Source organism: Pteropus alecto, unplaced genomic scaffold (genome assembly GCF_000325575.1).
Source record: "Pteropus alecto unplaced genomic scaffold, ASM32557v1 scaffold157, whole genome shotgun sequence".
NCBI lineage: Eukaryota > Metazoa > Chordata > Mammalia > Chiroptera > Pteropodidae > Pteropus > Pteropus alecto.
Window position 1 is genome coordinate 3206334 of NW_006440626.1, and position 19005 is coordinate 3225338.

Below are 19005 nucleotides of genomic sequence, written 5' to 3' on the forward strand. Positions count from 1 at the left end.
AGCACTTACCACTATTTTCTTATTTGTTTACTGGGTTACTGGTTTTCTTTTTCCTTCTCCATGAGGGCAGGGACTTTTGTCTTCTTCTCCATGGTATCTCCCATATTTAGCCAGAGCCTGGCACAGAGTAGATGTTCCATAATTATCTGTTGATTGAATGAAGGAAACAGACAAGGTTCTGACCTGTAATGTGGTGGTAAAAGCAAATGTGAACGAGAGGATCCCACAGTCGAGTGTGATGACAAGTCAAGGTGAAGGCTGTGAAGGACAGGCATTCACAAGCCTGTGGAAGAAGGAACTTCACCTACAATGAGAGAGACAAGTGGCTTTGTTAGGGAGATGGCACTGGAACTTGAGCTGAGATGGAGCTAACGAGGTAATTAGTTTTTTTGTGGTGGGAGGGGCTGGGCAGGGAAAAGACCTGCGCAGACAGATGAAACAGTATGCACAAAGGACCTGAGGCAGGAGGGAATATTGTACCTTCATGGCATGGAGGAAGCTGGTGTGGCTTGGGCAGTGTGCAAAGGTGGCTAGGGAGCTAGCCATAGGGCCTGTAGGAAAGACTTCATGGGGTATTGTTTTCATCTATTAGAACTGCAGGAGGTGATAAGTGGGAAGGAGCCAGCAGAGGAAGATTGGCTGGCTTTAGACAGGAGGTAGTTCCCTTCCATAGAAGCTGAGGTCAAAGAAGGGGGTGTGCAGACCTGGGGAGCTGGTGGTGGTGGGAAGAACTCATGGAGTCCTTGGTAGATGGTTTCTGGTTACTTTGTGAGGTAGAAGTCTAGGGGGTATGTGTGGGGACAAAGTGAACACAGAGAGGGGTGTGCAAAGTTCAAGAAAGGAATGTAGTCCCTTTGTGGCTTGGGTCCTTCAGTGACCTGTTTAGACAAGTCTTTCTGTATTGAATCATTGAGTCATTTGAGAGGAGGCTGCACAGGGAGATCCATGGTCTGGCCAAGGGCATAGAGCTTTTGCTGGACTTTGCCTCATTGCAGTGAGGTCTGGCCAGGACTCTTAAGTTCTCTGTGCTTCTTGCTAATCCCTGAACAGTTCTGCAAGGTCTGTAATTGGGAGGTGATGATGCTCGTGACAGATTAGCAGACACCAAGCAAGCAGCTAGTTGTTTGAAGCGCCATGGGGTGGGAATGGGGTGTGGGATGTACTCTGCCTGTTCTCTGCCCAGTCTTGGGGACTTGGCCATGTGTCATCTTACCAGCCTCAGTCCCTGTGGCCATATCTGTGTGTCTAAGACTTTTTGAGCAGAATAGAGATTAGCTGTGGTTCTGATGCTCACTGAGCTCTCATATGGACTGGGGACCTTGGAAAGTGTAGGTTTAATCAGGGATTCCCCTACGCTGAATGCTACTAGTAATAATAGTGATCCTTCATTATTATTATTTGTAGCATGTGAGCCAGGCACTGGGATAGGAGTTTCCCATCCATTTTCTCTCTTTATTTAACAATCCCGCAGCATGATATGTCCATTTTTGCAGATGGGGAAACAGAGGCTCAGGAAGGTGATGTTGGAGGTCATGCAATAGGTGCTGGAGCTGGCATTGTAACCTGGATCTGCCTTGTCACCAAAGGCCATATTCTTTCCATAGCCCCACATTCTTCCAAGGTTCCTTACTCGTGGTTACTTCAAGCAGTGCCCCAACTCATTTCCAGCTGTGAAACAGGGGCGATCATACCTGCTCTAAGGTGGTGAGGGTCTCAAGAGAGACTTCCTGGGAGCTAGGCCTCGGGGTCACCGTGGGTGTGTGTACGCATGTATGCACACAGGTCGTGTACAACGTGGGACTCTGCATCTGTCTGTTCGACATCACCAAGCTTGAAGATGCCTACGTGTTCCCAGGAGACGGTGCATCGCACACCAAAGGTGGGTGCACTGTCCTGCATCACTGGATTTCAGGGGCTCACTTGTCAGCGGTGGGAGTCCTGGTCTGGAGGTTGGGAGTCCCAGGGCCTAGTCCTGACTCTGCCAGCAACTGCCCGGGTGATGATGGGCAGAATCTTCCCCTCTCTGGGCCCCAGTTTCCTTCCTCACCTATAAGAAATAGGAGGCGGACAAGGTGATTCCCAAGGCGTCTCCAGCTCTGTAGTTGTGGCTCTGTGTGTCCACTTTGACATCGTCTGCTCCTGATTTCTGCTCTTTGCCCAGCCCTCGGTCGCTCATTTTGGTGCGGGGAGACGGGCCAGATAGGCAAAGACAGTTGGAGAGATTGTTGCTGGCTTAAGAGTGGAGAGCAGAGGCTGGCTGAGGGGGAAGGACTCTGAGGAATACTAGGACAATAATGGTTAAAAGTGTGGCCTCTGGGTTCCAATCTCAACTCTGCCACATGTTTGTTGTGTGTCCTGAGCAGAATATGTGATCTCCCTGTGCCTTGTGTCCTTCCGTGTAGAACGCAGTTAACAGTATTTTTCATATTACAGGACTGTGGTAAGGATTACTAAATTAATAATATGTGTAGAACTCTTAGGACAGGACCTTGGTACATTGAGAGTACTCAGTGCTCAATGACTTGAATTATTTCTCCCGATTCTGTGCATCAGCCAGGTGGCTTCTTCTGGGCCGGCTTGGCCAGGGCTAGATGGTGTAGGGTAGCCTCACATGTCTGGTGGTTGGCAGACTGGTTAGTGGCTGGGCGGGGGCCTCAGCTGGCATGGCTCATCTCAGCTCAGTGCGGTTCTCACCTTTCAGCAGGCTAGACTGGGGAGCAGGAACCCCTGCTTATATCCCATGGGCCAAAGAATGTCACATGGCTGAAGGCAGTGGCAGGGGATGGAGAAATAGGCTCCACCTCTTGAAGGAGGAGCTGCCATCACTTTGCAAAAGGGTGTGCACCCAGGATTTAGCTACCAGACCTGGAGGGTGGGAGGGAGGGAGTGGTAGAGGGAGGGTCACCTTGAGAAGAGATCTCAAAGGGAGTGGGGCATTCTTCACGCTCATGCCCGGACTCAACCAAATCAGAAGCAGATGGCATGGGGGCCATTTGGGTGGTTCAGGGACTAGTCAATCAGAATGTAGATACGAGACTTGCCATGTCTGTCTCAGACCGACTGAGGTGGGGCCCGCAGAGGGTTTAAACTGGGAACCGGGTGATGCTCACGTGAGGCCACAGCTTCGGCACAGGCACAGAGATGTCTGAGCATTCCAGAACGTGCCAGGAGGCTGCCTGGCGTCCGTGTCCAGGGACCCAGAGACTTAATTAGCTCGCATGGATGCTGTCATGCTCAGCAGCGAGCCCTAAGGAGCAGGCTGTTTGTAAGGACTAGGAGAAGCTTCATTAGCAGAAAAATAAGACAGTGCCACCAGGGCCTCTGTCTACAGAGAAGGGTGCTGTCAAGACGAGCTCAGTCTCTGCCCTCGGACTGGGGCCTTGGGTGTCCAGGAAGACAAGAAATAAGAGGCACCAGAAAGTCAAGAAAAACTTGGAGAAAAAAGTTGAAATGGAAGAAATTCTGTCCATTCATTTGGTTGTTTCCACCACTTGGTATAAGATTGTACTTGATTTTCATTACTGCCCCCTGTTCACCTGGGTCCCCCGTTTGCTTGGGAATGAGGTATGAGGTATGGGTTAGACCCTTCACATGGACCTAGATTTGAATTCTGGCTCTGGCCCCCCGCACTGGGAGGGGACCTTGGGCAGGTGACTCCACCTCTCTATGAAATGGGGCAGCTGTAAAACTTCTCATGGCCCAGTGAGCACCATGCAGGGTGAGTTGCTAATCTGTGATGGGGATCAGGCGCCCCGCTTCAAGGCTGACCAGCAGCCCGGGCCCCTACCCCCCCCAACCAGGGCTGTGGCCTTGGATGTGCTGACGGAGGGCCCAGCACCGTGGCTCCAGCTTCACTTTGAAGATTTTTCGCTGGCCGATTGTTTCTTCTCCTTCTACTTCTACCTCTGCCCAAGTCAGATTCCTCTACTTCTCTAAGCCTCGGTTTCCACATCTGGAAAAAGAGTATAACGATAACAGTACCTACCTCATAAAACGAGTGTGAGGAGTACGCGAGAAAAACCAAGTGCGGCCTTTGGCACATGGTAAGCGCTCACGAGATTTAGGCCTTTGTGATTTTGTGGCACTAGTCCCAATTGGTCAGCTTTATCTCTTGCCACCTGGCACGAGCCCCGTGTGCTCCATGCCCTCCTCGCCACCGGCGGGTCCTGGCTGCCCCTGGGAGACCCCGCTTGACCTGCCCTGCTGCTCCCGCCCAGGCCAGACGGGGGCCTTGCTCTGAGCTCCAGGGCAGCCTGTCTCCATGCCTGCCCTTTGCTTTGTTCTTTTTTTTTTTTTAAGTTGTGATAAAATATATATATAACATAAACGTTATCACTTTAATCTCTTTTAAGTATACAGTACAGTGGCACTAAGCACATTTGTGTTGTGCAGCCGTCACCATCCATCTCCAGAACCTTTTCATCACCCCAAACAGAAACTGTACTCTCTAAACAGCAACTCCTGATGCCCCGCTCCCCTGGCCCCTGGCAGCCTCCACTCTGCTCTCTGCCTCTAAGGATTTGACTCCTGGGTACCTCATCTAAGTGGAATCATGTCGCATCTGCCCTTTGTGGAAACTCAGTACATCCCGAGGCACATCTCTATTTCTCCCGGGACAAATTTTACTCAGGCAACAACAAGGGCAGGACTTCCCCTTTCTCATTGTCCTTCACACCACCCCGTTGACTTTCCTGGCTTCCCACCTGCAGGCCAAACATCCCCAGAACTTCAGGTGGGGCTCTTGGGAGGGTGGCCCCCAACTCAGCCCTGTCCTGGCCGGCCCTCCAGCTGGTCTGCGGCCTTTTGTTTTTTAACTGAGATGTAATTCACATACCATAAAATTCACCCTTTGAAAGCTTATAGTTCAGTGGCTTTTAGTATATTCACAGAACTGTACAACCATCACCCCTGTCTAATTCCAGAACATTCTCATCACCCCGCAAAGAAACCCCATACCCATCGGCAATCACTCTCCAGTCTCCCCTTTCCCAGCCCCTGGCAGCCACTCACCTACTGTCTGTCTCTGGATTTGCCTGTTCTGGACATTTGGTAGAGATGGACTCATAGAGTATGTGTGTGGCCTTGTGTGTCTGGCTTTTTTCATGTACCATGATGTCCCCGAGGCTCATCCGTGTGCAGTGTGTCACTACTTCTCTTTTTTGAGGTTGAATAATGCTCCCTTGCACGGATAGACCGCAGTGTGGTCATCCAGTCATCTGCCGATGGCGACCCAAGTTGCTTTCTGTGTGCTTTTGGATGTGGTTCAGACAGGAGCTCCGCGGGCAAAGGATCATGTTGTCCTCCTGTCCCCGAAAGGCCAGTGCCTAAAGTAGGCCTGGCACAGACCTGGTAGCGGCTCCATGGGGATTTATTAAACTGAACCGATGCTGTGTCATATGGGTGATAGGGTTTTTCTATCTTATGGGTAAGTGACCCCTGGCCGCCCTCATCTGCTCTCTGCAAGGTCAGCATGAGGATCTGTCATCATGATGGCTCAGATGTCTCGTGTTTGTCTCCTCACAGAGAGGGAAGGGACACTAGCTGCCCCCTCTTCTTTCCATGGAGCCATGTGGTGGCAGCTTGGCAGGGAGCCAGGGGCCACGTGGGCCTTGCTGTCCTTGGAGTGAGGCTGGCAGACCATGTAGCTGAGGGTGTGCGTGGCAGAAGCCTGTGTTTGGAGATTAAACCTGTCTAAGGAAGGCAGATTCAACCCTGTGGCCCTGTTCAGAATGACTCGGCATCTCTCTGTGGCTGAATGGGGCAGAACAGCTGTGTGTCTCAGTGGGTTACGCAGCCTCTGTGACAACTGACACAGGTAGATTGTGATAGTGATAGTCACTCGCGACCAGCAGGGGGCAGCCTCATAGTTACTCTGCAGCCCTGGCGGTGTTCAGGCCAGTGGTGGACGCCCCTTCAGGGTTTAAGCAAGGGGCACGAGTGCATTGGTGATGGATTCTGCTAGGCCCTGGCGTCAGAGTCTGTGATGTGGGCACCAGCCTCACCTGACATTTTCATTGGGGTCCAGTAATGGGGGCCCCCTAGGGCAGGGCCCGCAAACCCACAGCCGTTTTCGTTAGGTTATCAGCTCTGCCTCCTTAATTTCGGGGAATTTTTAGCATTCCGTTCCAGGTCAGAGCTAGACCTGGGGCAAACTTCAATCAGTGGGAGCCAGGGAACTCATTTCCAAACCTTCTGCCCTTTTTAGAATTTAAAGGAGAGAGCCTGGAGGAAGGTTGGTTGACTTTGGAGTCGTCAGTGGCCTAGAATCTGGGCTCAGGTGTCTTATCTGACAGATTTGGGCCCCAGCCCTCAGTTCCAGGGCTACTGCTGCTGGCCTCTTATGGGGCCAACCTGTGGCCTTTCGGGACAAGGTGAGGGTCCTTCCAACTCGGCTTCCGGGTCTGGGCCCACATGGGGACTCTGCAGGGACTGCCAGGCTGGCTCCCGGAGCAGCCACAGGGCCTCCAGGTCCGTGTGTTGGCGAGTACGGGCTGGTGCTGGAAAGCACGCCGCCCTGGTCGAAGCGCCCGTTCCTCCTACGCCACCGTCCCTGACGTGCTGTCTCCCTTGCAGTCCACTTCCGCTATGTGGTGTTCCACCCGTTCCTCGACGAGATTCTGATTGGGAAGATCAAAGGCTGCAGCCCGGAGGGAGTGCATGGTAACGGGGCCCTGACTCCTCGGACGAGGCCTGGGAGCATGGTGGGGGCGGCGGCCAGGCCAGCCCTCCTCCCTGTAGCTGCTGTGCCGGCCGTGGTCGGGAAGGGTCAGAGGTAGAGGCAGAATCTTCACGTGGTGCCAGAGAAGCCTGTGCGTGAGGGGAATACTCAACCCCCTCTCGCGTTCGTGTGACAGCGACCTCAGCAGCCGTGAGGCTTCACCATGAGGCCAGACCTCAGGACCTCAGGAGCTGGTGGAGGTGACCCAGGGTCCTTAGCACCCACTGGTCCATGTTGTGCGCAGTGTCCACCTCAGGTTTTGGTGGCTGCTCAGACTGTGTGAGTGGCATAGAGGCTTGGGGCTCCGAGGTGGGAAAGGGACTCAGTTTTCCATGATGACAGCTGCCCCATGGGTAGCACGTGGTAAGGGGTTTGCCTCTTGTGTATCCAGACCCTTCTCGGCTTAACCGTCCACCGTGAGTCCCTGTCCTATGCTGTCACTTTTCTGCTTTCTCTAGTTTCTCTAGGGTTCTTTGATGACATTCTCATCCCTCCAGAGTCCCTGCAGCAGCCAGCCAAGTTGTATCCTCCGAAGGTTAAAGTGACTCTCAGAGGAACTCGGGGCTCTCCGAGGGACAGTCCTCACTCTTCGGGGTGGCCCTGGGCCTGGCGAACTGATGCTGCTGGTCTCTGCCCGCTCTCCAGCCTGCACTTGTGTTCTAGAAGCACCGATCTGCCCGTGCTTCCCACGCTGACCATGGCGTCCATGTGCCCGTGCCTCTCTCCAGGCTGTCAGGCCTGATTTGTAGTTCGTACGTTGTAGGCAGGGTACCGTTCACTGCCGGTTCACTAGGCTTAGGTTGTCCCTGCAGGAATCACCTCAGAGATCGCTTCCCTCGAGAGCCTTGCCCTGACTGGCTCACCTTCTCTCCTCCCTAGCACTTGAAAGTGAGGGTCCTGGGCTGGCTTGTTTCGCTCTGCCAGTCTTCCCCGTTGTCCCTGTCCCCACCCTTGGCCTGCTGCACTGCAGTTGTCTGTTTCTGTGCATCCTGAGACGGCCCACAGCACCCAGCACAGGACCTGGCACAGAGGTGAAGCAGGATGCATGCCGGGGCTGCTGCCAGAGAGTGGCTCCCACTGTGGGCTCTGTAGGGAGCCCAGGGCTGCCCTCGACAGGGTCTGTGTGTGATTCCAGAACTGGTCAGAAAACCTGGCCCAGCTTGGCTTATCCTCTCGCCAGCTGTGGCTTCTCAGGCACATGACTCCCCACCCTCCTACTGTCCTCTTGAAAACTGGGAAAGTCTTCCACTGTGGGTGGAAGCGGATGTGGAGTCACACCGTGCAGAGCACAGAACAGCCGTCACTAACACTGGGGGCCAGCCGTGGGTCCGTAGGTGCCATTTATTGCCTCCCCAGCATAGCCCTGTGAGTGTGGGCCCTGCTACAGTCCCTTTTTTACAGATGGGGACCCTGAGGTGTTGGGAAGGTTGGGCCTGGCCCCAAAGCACAGCAGGTGGGTGGTGCAGCTGCTGTCTGCATTTGGCATCAGCCTCTGAGAGGACTGTCAGACCTAGCAGGGAGGGAACCCCAGGCAGCAAGAGGCCACCTTGAGGTGAACTCATGCTCTGCTCTCGAGGCTTCTTCCTGCTTTGATGACCTGAGGAAGCCTGTGACTGCCTGTCCAGGGCCCCCGTGGTCCCAGCCTGGGTCCTGGCACCCGAGAGGTCCTGCTCCTGGAGGGCCCAAACTTGGCCCAACCTTACTTCTTGCACATGGTGCTGGACCTACTTTCCATCCAAAATGATCTCAATGTGGTATTGGATTTTCCTGGGGTGGGGGATGCTGTGGGAGGAACCCCCAACCCTCAGAAGTTCCCCATTGCCTAGTTGTTCCCTTGACCTGGCCCCACCCAGTGACGAGGCAGAGCAGGTGTGGGTGTGGGAGTACGAGACGGAGGAGGGAGCCCACGACCTGTACATGGATACCGGCGAGGAGATCCGCTTCCGGGTGGTGGACGAGAGCTTCGTGGACACGTCCCCCAGCGGGCCCAGCTCCGCCGAGGCCACCGCTTCCAGTGAGGAGCTGCCAAAGAAGGAGGCTCCGTACACGCTTGTGGTGAGGTGATCTGATGTGCAGCATAAACCCCCGAGACTGTGGTGGCGGCGCCCGGGTGGCGGGGATTGCGTGATGACTTGGGTTCTGCTCCTAGACCCCCCGCCCTTCCAGCAGGTCAGGGTGCGGGTCCTTGTGGGGTCTTGGGCAGTCGCTTCCCCCTGGGGATCCTGTTCTCTAGGCTGGGGCAGTGATCCCCGTGGCAAGGTGATAAAGCTGCCACGGCTATTGGGAGAGTGGGTGAGTCACACCCCAGCCCGAAAGAGAACAGCCCAAGCTGGATGGCAAGGCCACTGGAAACGGGCCTAGGGAGAAAGAAACCAAGGAGGGGGCTGGGGGCAGGTCAGAGCCCCAAGGGCAAGGGTGAGGCTTCAGGGAGTGACCCCAAGGGCTGCTGCCGGACCCAGCATGGGCCTGAGCTGGCAGAGAAGCTGCGACCAGCCCAGATCTGAGTTGGATTCCTTTTGTCTTTTACCCTCATAACTCAGTGACATATCAAAAGTGGGGCTTCAGGGCCCTTCTGGTGTAATATGGGCCCCAGTTTGTTCACTTTGGGGGCAGCAGTGTCTTACACAGAAATCCAGGTGGCCCAGGGCATCTCCTTTGCAAGCATTTGGCAGCTGGGGCTCAGGGTCACTAGGATTTTCTGGCAGGATGAGACCACAGGTGGCTCGAGAGGGCACGCTCAGGACTGGTCTGCTCTCAGTGACAGCAAAGATGTGTTTGGACAGGCCTGGGGTGAGCAAGAGTCTCTGACCCTGCTGAGGCCTTGGGGCCAGGGGCCGTGCCCTCTGTAAACCGGCACTTTCCAGGCCTCAGCAGCTGGGGCAGCAGAGGGGAGTTTGGCCATGTGCTTGCGTGTATCAGCTGGGAGCGCTGGGCCTGCTGGCTGCCCAGCACAAAGGGCTCCTGTCCAAGTTGGCTCAAGCCCTGAAGGTAGATGAAATGTACTTTCCTGTCCCCTCTCCCCTTGGCAGGGATCCATCAGTGAGCCGGGCCTGGGCCTTCTTTCCTGGTGGACCAGCAGCTAGCCCTGGGCTTGACAGTGGCCTGGTCCGCAGACCGCACCCCAGCCCTCCAGGGGGTGCCATGACGACAGCCTGTGCTCAGGGGAGCTGGAGGGCGGGGGCCGAGAGTGCCCTGCCAGCTTGTCTCCTCCCCCACCACCCTGGCCTTGGTCCTCTTCCCAAAGTCCTGCTCTCAGTGACAACAAAGACTGTATTTAATAAACAATGGCAGCATCAGTTGGGGAACCACTGTCTCAATGGCCATCAGGTCACTAACTTGCCGCACCTGGGACAGCATGTCCTTCCTCTCCCCAACTCACTCGCAGAGACGGCCCCACCACAGACGGCAGGACTTGGGGGCTGCGTGATCCAGGCTGCCTCAGACCGGGCTTTGAGCCGGTTGAGCTTGGTGGCTCCATAAAGTGACGCGGAGCGAGGCTGGCCTGTGGTCGCTGCCTTGGGCCCCAGAAGCTGCCAGTTGCTGAGAAGAGTCTGACCACTAAGGGACACGCACCTTCCTTCCCACCAACCTGCGGAAGGTGGAGGCTGTGGGCTTTGCTGGCCCAAGGCGAGGGCTGGGGCTAGGTGTCACTCTCAGACCTTGGCCACACCGGGAACAATCCTGTGGGTCTGATGCACGAGGGCGCGCACCCCAGTTTATGCAGCACAATGGCTTTGCTGGGTTCCTCCTGCCCCTTCACCCACTTCTGCCAGGACAGACTGGTTTTATAGTAAGTCTTGTCCTGGTGAAGGGTCCCTGCCCTGGCCTTTATGGCTCACATGGCACCAGAGCGTGGTGCAGGTAGTGCCAGTCGATACGGCTCCAGGAGGAGCAGCTGTGGGACGGTGCCTGCTGCTGCCTTGTGCTGAGGGGCAGGGGACAGTGAGCACCATGGACTAGCTGTGACCTTGGACAGGGTCGCCTGTGTGGAAGATGGTGGTTGTGTCCACCTGTGTTTGGAGGACTGAATCAATACCCAGGGGAAGGAGAGGCCTTCCTTCTGGGAGGCTCCATCTTGGGCCCAGCGCCTGGCTGCCTGGCCCACCGGGAAAGCTACTGGACTGGGGGAGGGAGGTAGGAGAGACTGCCCTGCAGGCAGAGGTGGGTCAGGGCGGGGAGGGGGCGGAGAAGGCGGCGAAGTCTGCCAGCTCACGTCTCCTTTGCTGCAGTGAGGGTCCAGCTGTGGTAGTATCATCGAGGGCCTCCACCAACTCTGGTACAAAGACCACTCTGAACCCTGGAGTTGGTAACAGCACAGACACCACCACGCACACACGGGAACAGTCACTGATGTGAATTCTTATTTTCCTTATAAGAGCAAAAGTTTCTTTAAAATCCTTCAGCCACCAGTGAAATGATCAGACAGGAGTAAAACTTTAGATGGGAGTCTTGTCATCAAAAATAAATACAGTTGCATGGCACTGCTCAAGATCTGAACCAAACTGAAAACGGGAAGGCAGAGGCTGAAACATTTAAGCCCGTGGGTCACTCCATGGGCCGAGGGAGGGGGGGAGAGGAGAATGCCATGGCTGGATGAGATCTGGTTCTGATGACGTGCAGACTGCACTTGCGACACCAGAGTTAGGTCCGAGGAGCAGGCAGGCGGGGGTGGCAAAGCTACTGCTGCAGCTCCTTCATCCTGTTCAGAGCGCTGCCGGCACGGAACCACTCGATCTGGGTCTCGTTGAAAGTGTGGTTCAGGAGGATGGTCTCCTGGGTCCCATTGGGGTGCTTGATGATGCATTTCAAGGGCTGCAGAGGAGGAGGCAGGTGTGGGTGAAGCAGCTCTTAGGAACATGGCCCCCTGTTCTGCTGGAGGGGCAGGAAGGCAGGGCACTGCTCTGGGGCCTTCGAGCCAGCAGGTGAACAAAGTCCTAGGCCAAATCTAGGCCTCGGTGGCCGTGGCAGGACCCGAAGGGTGTAACTCCTGGGGCCAAGAGGGTCCTGCTGAGCATGAGCTGTTGGCCTCTGAATGCAAAGCCTGGGCTAGTGGGTGAACAGTAGCAGGGCCTGCACTGAGGAGGCACTTCCTTCCCGCTGGGGGTTGCCTGGAGAGTTTAAGGGCCCTTCCTTAACAAGGCTTACGGGAAGAGGTGCAGGTGGGGCCAGGTGTAGAAGGGGAAGCAAGGCAGCGGTCCCCTGTCCTCCCCTGCCCAGGAGGGCCCCGGGGGAGATGAGGAGATGAACAGCCAGCCTGCCCTCTTTCCCGGGCCCCCTTACCTTGCCAGGGGCAAAGTCCTTCAGGCCCTGGATGGTCAGCTTGTCCACGGGGTGAATCTTGTTGTAGTCGGCGGGGTCAGCGAAGGTCAGGGGCAGCAGGCCCTGCTTCTTCAGGTTGGTTTCTGGAAGGCAGAGGTCACACACTCAGTCCACAGTGTGCAAGGTCCTGTCCCCCTTCGCTGTGCAGGAACCTCATCAGCCCAAAGCGCTTTCTTTTCTAAGTCCAGTTAGGGCTCTGGGAGACAGCCTAGTCCTACTGCCTGGGGACAAACCTGGGGCAGTGACCACAGGCCCAGGTTGGCTGTGCTCCCAGCGGTACGGTGCCTCTCGCTTGGGCCCTGCACTGTGTGCGCTGGTGCCTGTGTCCTGATCGACACCCCCCAGCAGAGAGAACCCTCTGACAGTGTGCCCTGGATTTCGACTGTTTAGGACTGCAAGCGTGCAAGACCAGTGCCTGTCTGAGGTGGGAAGCTGTGGGTGTCGGACTCAAGGCAGATCTGAAGGGGCAGAGGCTGGTGGGTGTGGCCCAGCTCAGCCACTGGCAAGGTGGGTGACCTTGGGCTGCCACTGAGGGGAAGTAGATGGGGCTGGGCCGGGGCTGCAGCTCACCGTGGATCCTGGCGAAGCTCTTGGTGATGATGGCCCGACCCCCAAGGTGGCGTGGCTCCAGGGCCGCATGCTCCCTGCTCGAGCCCTCGCCATAGTTCTCGTCTCCAATCACCACCCACCGGATGCCGTTTTCCTGTCAGGCAAGGGAGCAGTGAGGTACGAGGAACAAACAGGCACTGGCCCCCCACCCACCTAGCCCCTCGGCTCCCAGAGGCTCATAGGTCAAGAGGCTGGAGAGGCCCCACCTCACCTGCTTCTCAAGGGCAGGTGAAGTCTGACCCCCGAGGGGTCAGAGATGATGAGACATGGGCTTTGATGGTGGGCACGGGGAGGTGCCACCCACCCGTGGGTGCTCAGCATGGAGCCAGGCCAGGGCGGAGAGCCATAGTGTGGGAGCAGAGCCCTGAGCAGTGGGTGTGTAGTGGAGGTGACAGAGGAGGTGACAGACATGGGACTGCCTCTATGGCACCGAGGCATCACTCTGCAAAACTGTGGGTGTGGGCTCCTGGGTGAAGAGCACCCCTTCCCTGGACCACCCACTCTGTCCTACCCAGCTACCAGAAGGTGCCAGAGGACCCCACCCCCAGCCTCACCGCTCTGACCCACCTTGTAGTAGCGGGCAGTGTCGGGGACGGGGCCGAACTCCTGGGTGACGGCGTTGCGCACAGAGTTGGCCTTGCCGTTTTCGATGTTGATAGCACCGATGAGCAGGTTGTTGGAAATGTTATCCAGGTGCCCACGGAACTTGAGCCAGGGGCCGGCGGCCGAGATGTGGTCAGTGGTGCACTTCCCTTTGACCTTGGGTGGGTGGGCGAGAGGATGGGTTGGGGCATGGCCCTCGAATGGTGGACGAGAGAAGAAGCGCTCTAGAGGCAGCAGAGGCTCCAGTGACCAGGACCCAGGAAGAGTGACGAGAAGCAGGCACAGGACACGTGGTCTGGCATCATTACCCCTTGGTCAAAAGGGCTCAGGTATGGCCATCACCCACCCCTCAAAAGCTTTGGGAGTGAGATCTCCAGGACAGGACACTCAAAGGTGACAGAGGCCAGAGAAGGCGGACAGATGGCTGCTCGCTCACCCTTCAGGCGTAGGCCCCAGTAAGAGTCATCTGAGCTGGAAGATCAGCTACAGACCTCATGCTGGACACAGGGGAGCCTGGGGATGTGTCCAGGCTGGTGGCCCATCAGTCTCATCTATCACATGGGCTTAATTCTGGCTGTGTCACTGCCTAGAGACTCAGGATAAACTCATGTCTGACATGGGTCTGACATGACAAAGGCTTGGGTCTGCTCAGCTCCCAAACAGGTCACATCACTAATGCCCAACTGTGGGAACAGAGCAATCAATGGCTTCTGGAGCCTGCTGGTCAAACCAGAGGGCGGAGACCTGCTGTGCTGGGTCACACGTGCCCTTCGTGCCCTTCTTGCTCTCCTTGTGGTACACTCACCACCCACACCCACTGGAGGTGGCCCTTACCAGCTGCAGCCAGATGGCTGAGAGCCCCAGACAGCAGCTGGCCAGATCCAGCTCTGCCCAGCTCAGGCAGTGACTAAAGGGACATGGGGCCGCCGATGCCCTTGCTCTTCTGGCCCTTGCTCCCTGGCCCTTCCCTTCCCCCAGGAAAACGCAAGGTTTCATGGCCTTCCCGCCAATCGGCAAAGGGTGCCCCGGCTGGCTGGGGCTGTCCGCCCCGGCAGCCACCCCTCACCACGTTCCCACGCCACTGACCTTGATAAGGATTTGCAGATCCTCCAAGTCTTTGCCATCCCACTTGTCAAAAGGCTCTAGAAGTTGCAGGCGCTGGCTGGTGGGGCTCACGTCTACCCGCTGCCCACTGCTGTCCTTGGGAGGGTGCTGGTAGGTGTCCTGCCCTGGGTCAAACTCCTGCAGCAGGGGATGGGGGCATGTTGGGTGCCGAATCCTCAGTCCCCTCTCTCACAGAAGGCAAGCTCCGCCGTGCCCCAAGCCCTGCCCTCCCAGTGAACAGCTGCTTCGTTCTCACTAACGGTGCCACCCCTGCCTGCCCAGGACAGGCAGGGCTGAGATGCCCAGATATTGGGACGGAAAAGTCCTTAGGAAGGAAGAGTCCTGGCCACAGTGGCCAGCAGTGGCCTGAGACACCGAGGCAGAGGCAGAGGCAGAGGCAGAGGCAGAGGCAGGCGCAGGCCTGCAGCGCTGACAGCAGGGGCGGCAGGGCCTGCTCACCGCTTGGGGAAGCTCATCTGCATCTGGAGCCTCCAGCTTGAACTTCTTGCCATCCTTGCCTGTCAGGAAGTCAGTCTCTGGGTTGAACTTGAGGGTGCCGGCAATGGCCAGGGCTGTGACAATCTGAAATGGAGGTAGCCGGTTTGTCAGTTAGGACCAAACACCACTGCTGTCCCCCTAACACCCCAAGCCAAAGCCGAGCTCACAATGAGCGCGCAGCCCAGGGGATCTCCAAGTTCTCCGCAGCGGGCGGAGCTGCAGGAACATCTCTGAGGCCACTGGGCCTGCAGAGCACTCGTGAACCCAGGCGACCTGGCCTCCACTCCCCACTGGGGCCAGGACCTCAGAGTGCCCTCCTCAGGGGCAGGGCCAGCACTGCCTGGTACACTTGTCCCCTGACAGGTGTGCAACCCCGACAAAGAAATGCAGCTGCAATGAAAATGTTCCTAAGTGAAAACATGGAAGGGCCACTTTTTCACTCATTTTTAGTAAACAAAAATATTTCTGAAATACCCATATAAAAAAAATCAAGTAAAGAAAGATGGGCTGAGTGCCGACCATGGCTGCGGCTGAATCCCCACTCAGCGCCTGGAGTGCCTGGCTCACTCCACGTTCAGCCTAACAACGAAGCCGCCTTCCCAGCTCACAGATCGTGCAAGTGCTTTGTGCACTCGCTCATGTAACCCTGACGGGACCCCAGGGCACAGAAAAGGAAAGTGACTTGGCTAGGCCCATACGGCGGGGCAGAGGCCGCGCTGGGGGCTGTCCCAGGCAGAGCTCCTGTTTGTAATCACAGCTGTACCAGGCAAGCACCTCTGACCCCTGGGACATGAGGGGCCACATGTGCCAAGGGAGCGTGATGCTTGGGGCTGGCAAGGCCTGTGGCTCTCGGGTTCTGCTCCCACAGCCCCTTGCTCTGATGCCAACCCTCTCACAGCAGGCCCATGGGGTCAGGGCCCTGAGAGGCAGTCGCAGGTCAGGGCCTAGCTGGGCAGCCTCACCTCTGGGGATGTGACAAAGGCATGGGTCTCGGGGTTTGCGTCGTTGCGACCCGTGAAATTCCTGTTGTAGGAGGTGACGATTGTGTTCTTCTCCCCCTTCTTGATGTCCTTTCTGCCAGGTCAGAGAGGACAGGGTTAGTGATGTCTGGCCTTGTCACCTGGCCCATCCTCCCTAGCTCATGAGAGAAAGGGTAATGGGAAAAAAGCAAGCCCCCTCTGGGACCCACGCAGCCAGAGCAGGAGGGACGCTCAGGGACCACCAAGGTTCACCTGAGACCACACGGAAGGCCGAGGCAGAGCCCAGACCAAGGCCTAACTTTCTCGACCAGGGGCCATTGCCTGCTTTCCAGGGGCTCCCTGACAGCCCCGGCTGTGTCCATCAGGGGAACCGAGGCACAGGGAGGGGAAGTAACTTGCTCGTGGTCACCCAGCTACGAAGTGGCAGAGCCAGATTCAAACCCAGGCCACCTGACTCCAGCAGCCACACTCTTCACAGTCACACTGAACTCTGACAACAGTAGCGTGGGCTGCCTCCCGCCAGCTGAGGCTTCGGCCCGGCGGCCGCTCAGCCCTCCGTGGCGCTCTTCCTCTCCGCATGCAGCCCAGCTTCCCCGTCCTGCCTGCAGGCCTGACGTGCAGCAGCGCTGAAGCTAGTCTCTTCTCCCTGCCCCCAAAATGTCTCCCTGCAACGTCTGGGACGCAAGGGGCTGTCCTCTCACCTGTCCCACTGGCCAATGCAGGGGCCACAGGCATTGGCCAGGACGATGCCGCCCACATCCCTCAGGATCTGTGCCTGCAGGGGAGAGAGGAGGACAGGGAATTGTCGGGGGCAGGCTAGTGACTGATGGGAGAGAGCAGTTCAGCTGCCTGAGGGATGAAGAACTATACAGAACCCTGGGGCTGCTGCAGGTACCTGTCCCAGCCCTAGCCGACAAGGCTGCGCCCTGTCCTGTCCTGAAGCCACAGTACTCAGCGGTGGGGTTGGGGAGCCGGGGGTAGGGGCGTGTGGGCACTCACATAGCCGTCCCGCTCAATGGTGGCACGGATCTGCTCAGAGCCTGGTGTGATGGTGAACTGGGACTTGCACTTGAGTCCATGGGCCAGCGCCTGCTTGGCCACAGCTGCTGAACGCCCCATGTCCTCATAGCTGGAGTTGGTGCAGCTGCCGATCAGACCTGGTACATTGTGGGTGGTGGGACCAGGGGTCAGGAGGAGACAGTGACCAGAGGTCTCCACGTGACCGCAAACTATTCGGACCATGTCAAGAGTTCAACTATGCTGTGCCAGGAGCTGTTCTTAGCAGAGACAAGATGGAAGCAGCCTAACTGCCCAATAGTAAAGGACAGGGTACACATGGCCCAGCCATTTAAAGGAAGACAATGAAGCCACTGAACGTGACACTGAACACATATGGTGGTTGCTGGTGACCATTCTTACTGTCATATAACCTGCACACGTGTGTGCGACAGACACTGCTGCGTGAGGGCTTACAGGAGAGGCTAATTTCCTTCTTTTAGACTTTCTAGAATTCTCCAGCTTTTTTTTAACTAGTTTATAACAAAAGTTCTTTTTAAAAAGTCTATCAAGGTTATTAAAAATGTCAACAAAGACTAGATGGTATCACAGATATCAAGACAGCCTCTCTCATCAATTCAACGATTTCTAATTATTAAACTACCATATTTTTTTTTCATTTGCTTCAACTAATAAAGGTGAACATTACATAGCACTTTATGCCAGGTTCTTTTACATAGAAAGCTGTTTGTGTACTAATTCATCACTCCCCCTAAGAACCGTAATGGTACGTCGGATTACCACTCTGTTTTGAAGATGGGGAACCGAGGCACAGGGAGGGGAAGTAACTTGCTCGTGGTCACCCAGCTACGAAGTGGCAGAGCCAGATTCAAACCCAGGCCACCTGACTCCAGCATCCACACTCTTCACAGTCACACTGTCCTTTGACAACAGTAGGTGCTAGCGACACTAATGTGTGTCCGTATACATAAAGCATGTAAAGTGAGATCAGGCACCGTGGGTGATATTATGAAATGTTTGTAAAACAGAAAGATACACACATCAGTACATGCGCATACACAGAAACACAGTACACCTCTCAGAACTGGCTTCCAGTTGGGGGCTGAGGTTACGGGTGCTTAACAATGAGCATATATTTCTTTTATACCAAGGAAAACTGACATTTAAAAAAAGTCATAATGAAAACAAACGATTTCAGAAGTGCCTGGCGCATTAGGAAGTATCCCGTGGGGAGCACAGGCGAGTGTCCGCAGCGCGGGGCAGACCTGCTGGCCCCGAGGCCTGTTAACGTGACCGGTGGGAGGTGCTCACCCACTCGGATATCCACAGGCCATCCCTCCTTCTCTGCCACAGTGCCCACTTCTGCCACAGGGTGAGCCAGGTCTGGGGTGAAGGGCCCATTGATGTGCGGCTTCAGCTGAAGAAGAAAAGGCATGAGGAACAGAGAGAACAAACCTTGGATGTGGACAGCGTCAATCAGTCAGAGGCTGCCGGGCTCCCACGCCCGAAGTCCCTACAGAGGGCCCAGGAGGCCAACTACTGTTCTCAGGGTTCAAAATTCACCCCAGAAAAACACCCAAGACATGCTCCTGGGATTCCTCCAGCCCTGCCAGGCTTGAATTATCTCCAGTCTGCAGATGAAGAGCCTTGTTCAAGGTCACAGAGCAAGGAGGTGGCAGAGGCATGGAATGAATCAAAGTCCATTATGTTGCATACTATGGTGCTTTTGGAATCTTATGACAAAATGGACTTACGGCCAGATGCTTTACATGTGATAATACTAACAAATGTGAAGGGCTTAGCAAAGTGCTGGCACCCAGAAAGCACTCAATAAATGTTAGCAGTTGTTATTACGTGAATTAACTCATTCAGTTCCCATGACCTCCTCACTTCACACACAATGAAGTGAGGCCCACAGAGGGTGACTTAACGTGCCCAAGGTCAGGAACTTAAGTGGCAGAGCCAGGATTTAAACTCATGCACACCAGCTTCAGGGCCGAAACCCCTGACTACTCTACTTTGCTGCTTCTGTTCCTGCAGCCTGCCTTTCCTCTGCCCCAGTCTGCAGGTCCCAGGGTGCCAAACCCTGCCCAGGCCTGGGAATCTAAGGCCCTGCTCTCTAAACTCTGACAACAAAGCAAACTCTAGGAGGAAATC

General features: G+C 56.0%; 2 protein-coding genes across 7 annotated transcripts in view; one reads left to right on the forward strand and one right to left on the reverse strand.

The window, feature by feature from the left end:
* Positions 1 to 11220, forward strand: part of POLR3H (RNA polymerase III subunit H) — a 12240-nt gene extending 1020 nt beyond the window's left edge. For 4 of the 6 annotated variants that reach the window (XM_015593542.2, XM_015593545.2, XM_015593543.2 and 1 more), the window contains exons 3-7: positions 1783 to 1879; positions 6574 to 6660; positions 7177 to 7240; positions 8572 to 8778; positions 9748 to 11220. In XM_015593542.2, the coding sequence (XP_015449028.1) occupies positions 1783 to 1879; positions 6574 to 6660; positions 7177 to 7240; positions 8572 to 8778; positions 9748 to 10198 (906 nt within the window). In that variant the 3' untranslated portion in view covers positions 10199 to 11220. The remainder of the gene's footprint in view (positions 1 to 1782; positions 1880 to 6573; positions 6661 to 7176; positions 7241 to 8571; positions 8779 to 9747) is intronic. The other 2 variants (XM_015593547.2, XM_006917377.3) reach the window with 2 other exon arrangements.
* ACO2 (aconitase 2) overlaps positions 11058 to 19005 on the reverse strand; it is a 41758-nt gene continuing 33810 nt past the window's right edge. Inside the window, exons 9-18 of the mRNA XM_006917378.3 lie at positions 18160 to 18265; positions 16831 to 16988; positions 16533 to 16606; positions 15814 to 15925; positions 14813 to 14935; positions 14336 to 14491; positions 13214 to 13405; positions 12608 to 12740; positions 11999 to 12120; positions 11058 to 11530 (exon numbers count right to left, since the gene is read on the reverse strand). Coding sequence (XP_006917440.1) covers positions 11396 to 11530; positions 11999 to 12120; positions 12608 to 12740; positions 13214 to 13405; positions 14336 to 14491; positions 14813 to 14935; positions 15814 to 15925; positions 16533 to 16606; positions 16831 to 16988; positions 18160 to 18265 — 1311 coding nt within the window. The 3' untranslated portion in view covers positions 11058 to 11395. The remainder of the gene's footprint in view (positions 11531 to 11998; positions 12121 to 12607; positions 12741 to 13213; positions 13406 to 14335; positions 14492 to 14812; positions 14936 to 15813; positions 15926 to 16532; positions 16607 to 16830; positions 16989 to 18159; positions 18266 to 19005) is intronic.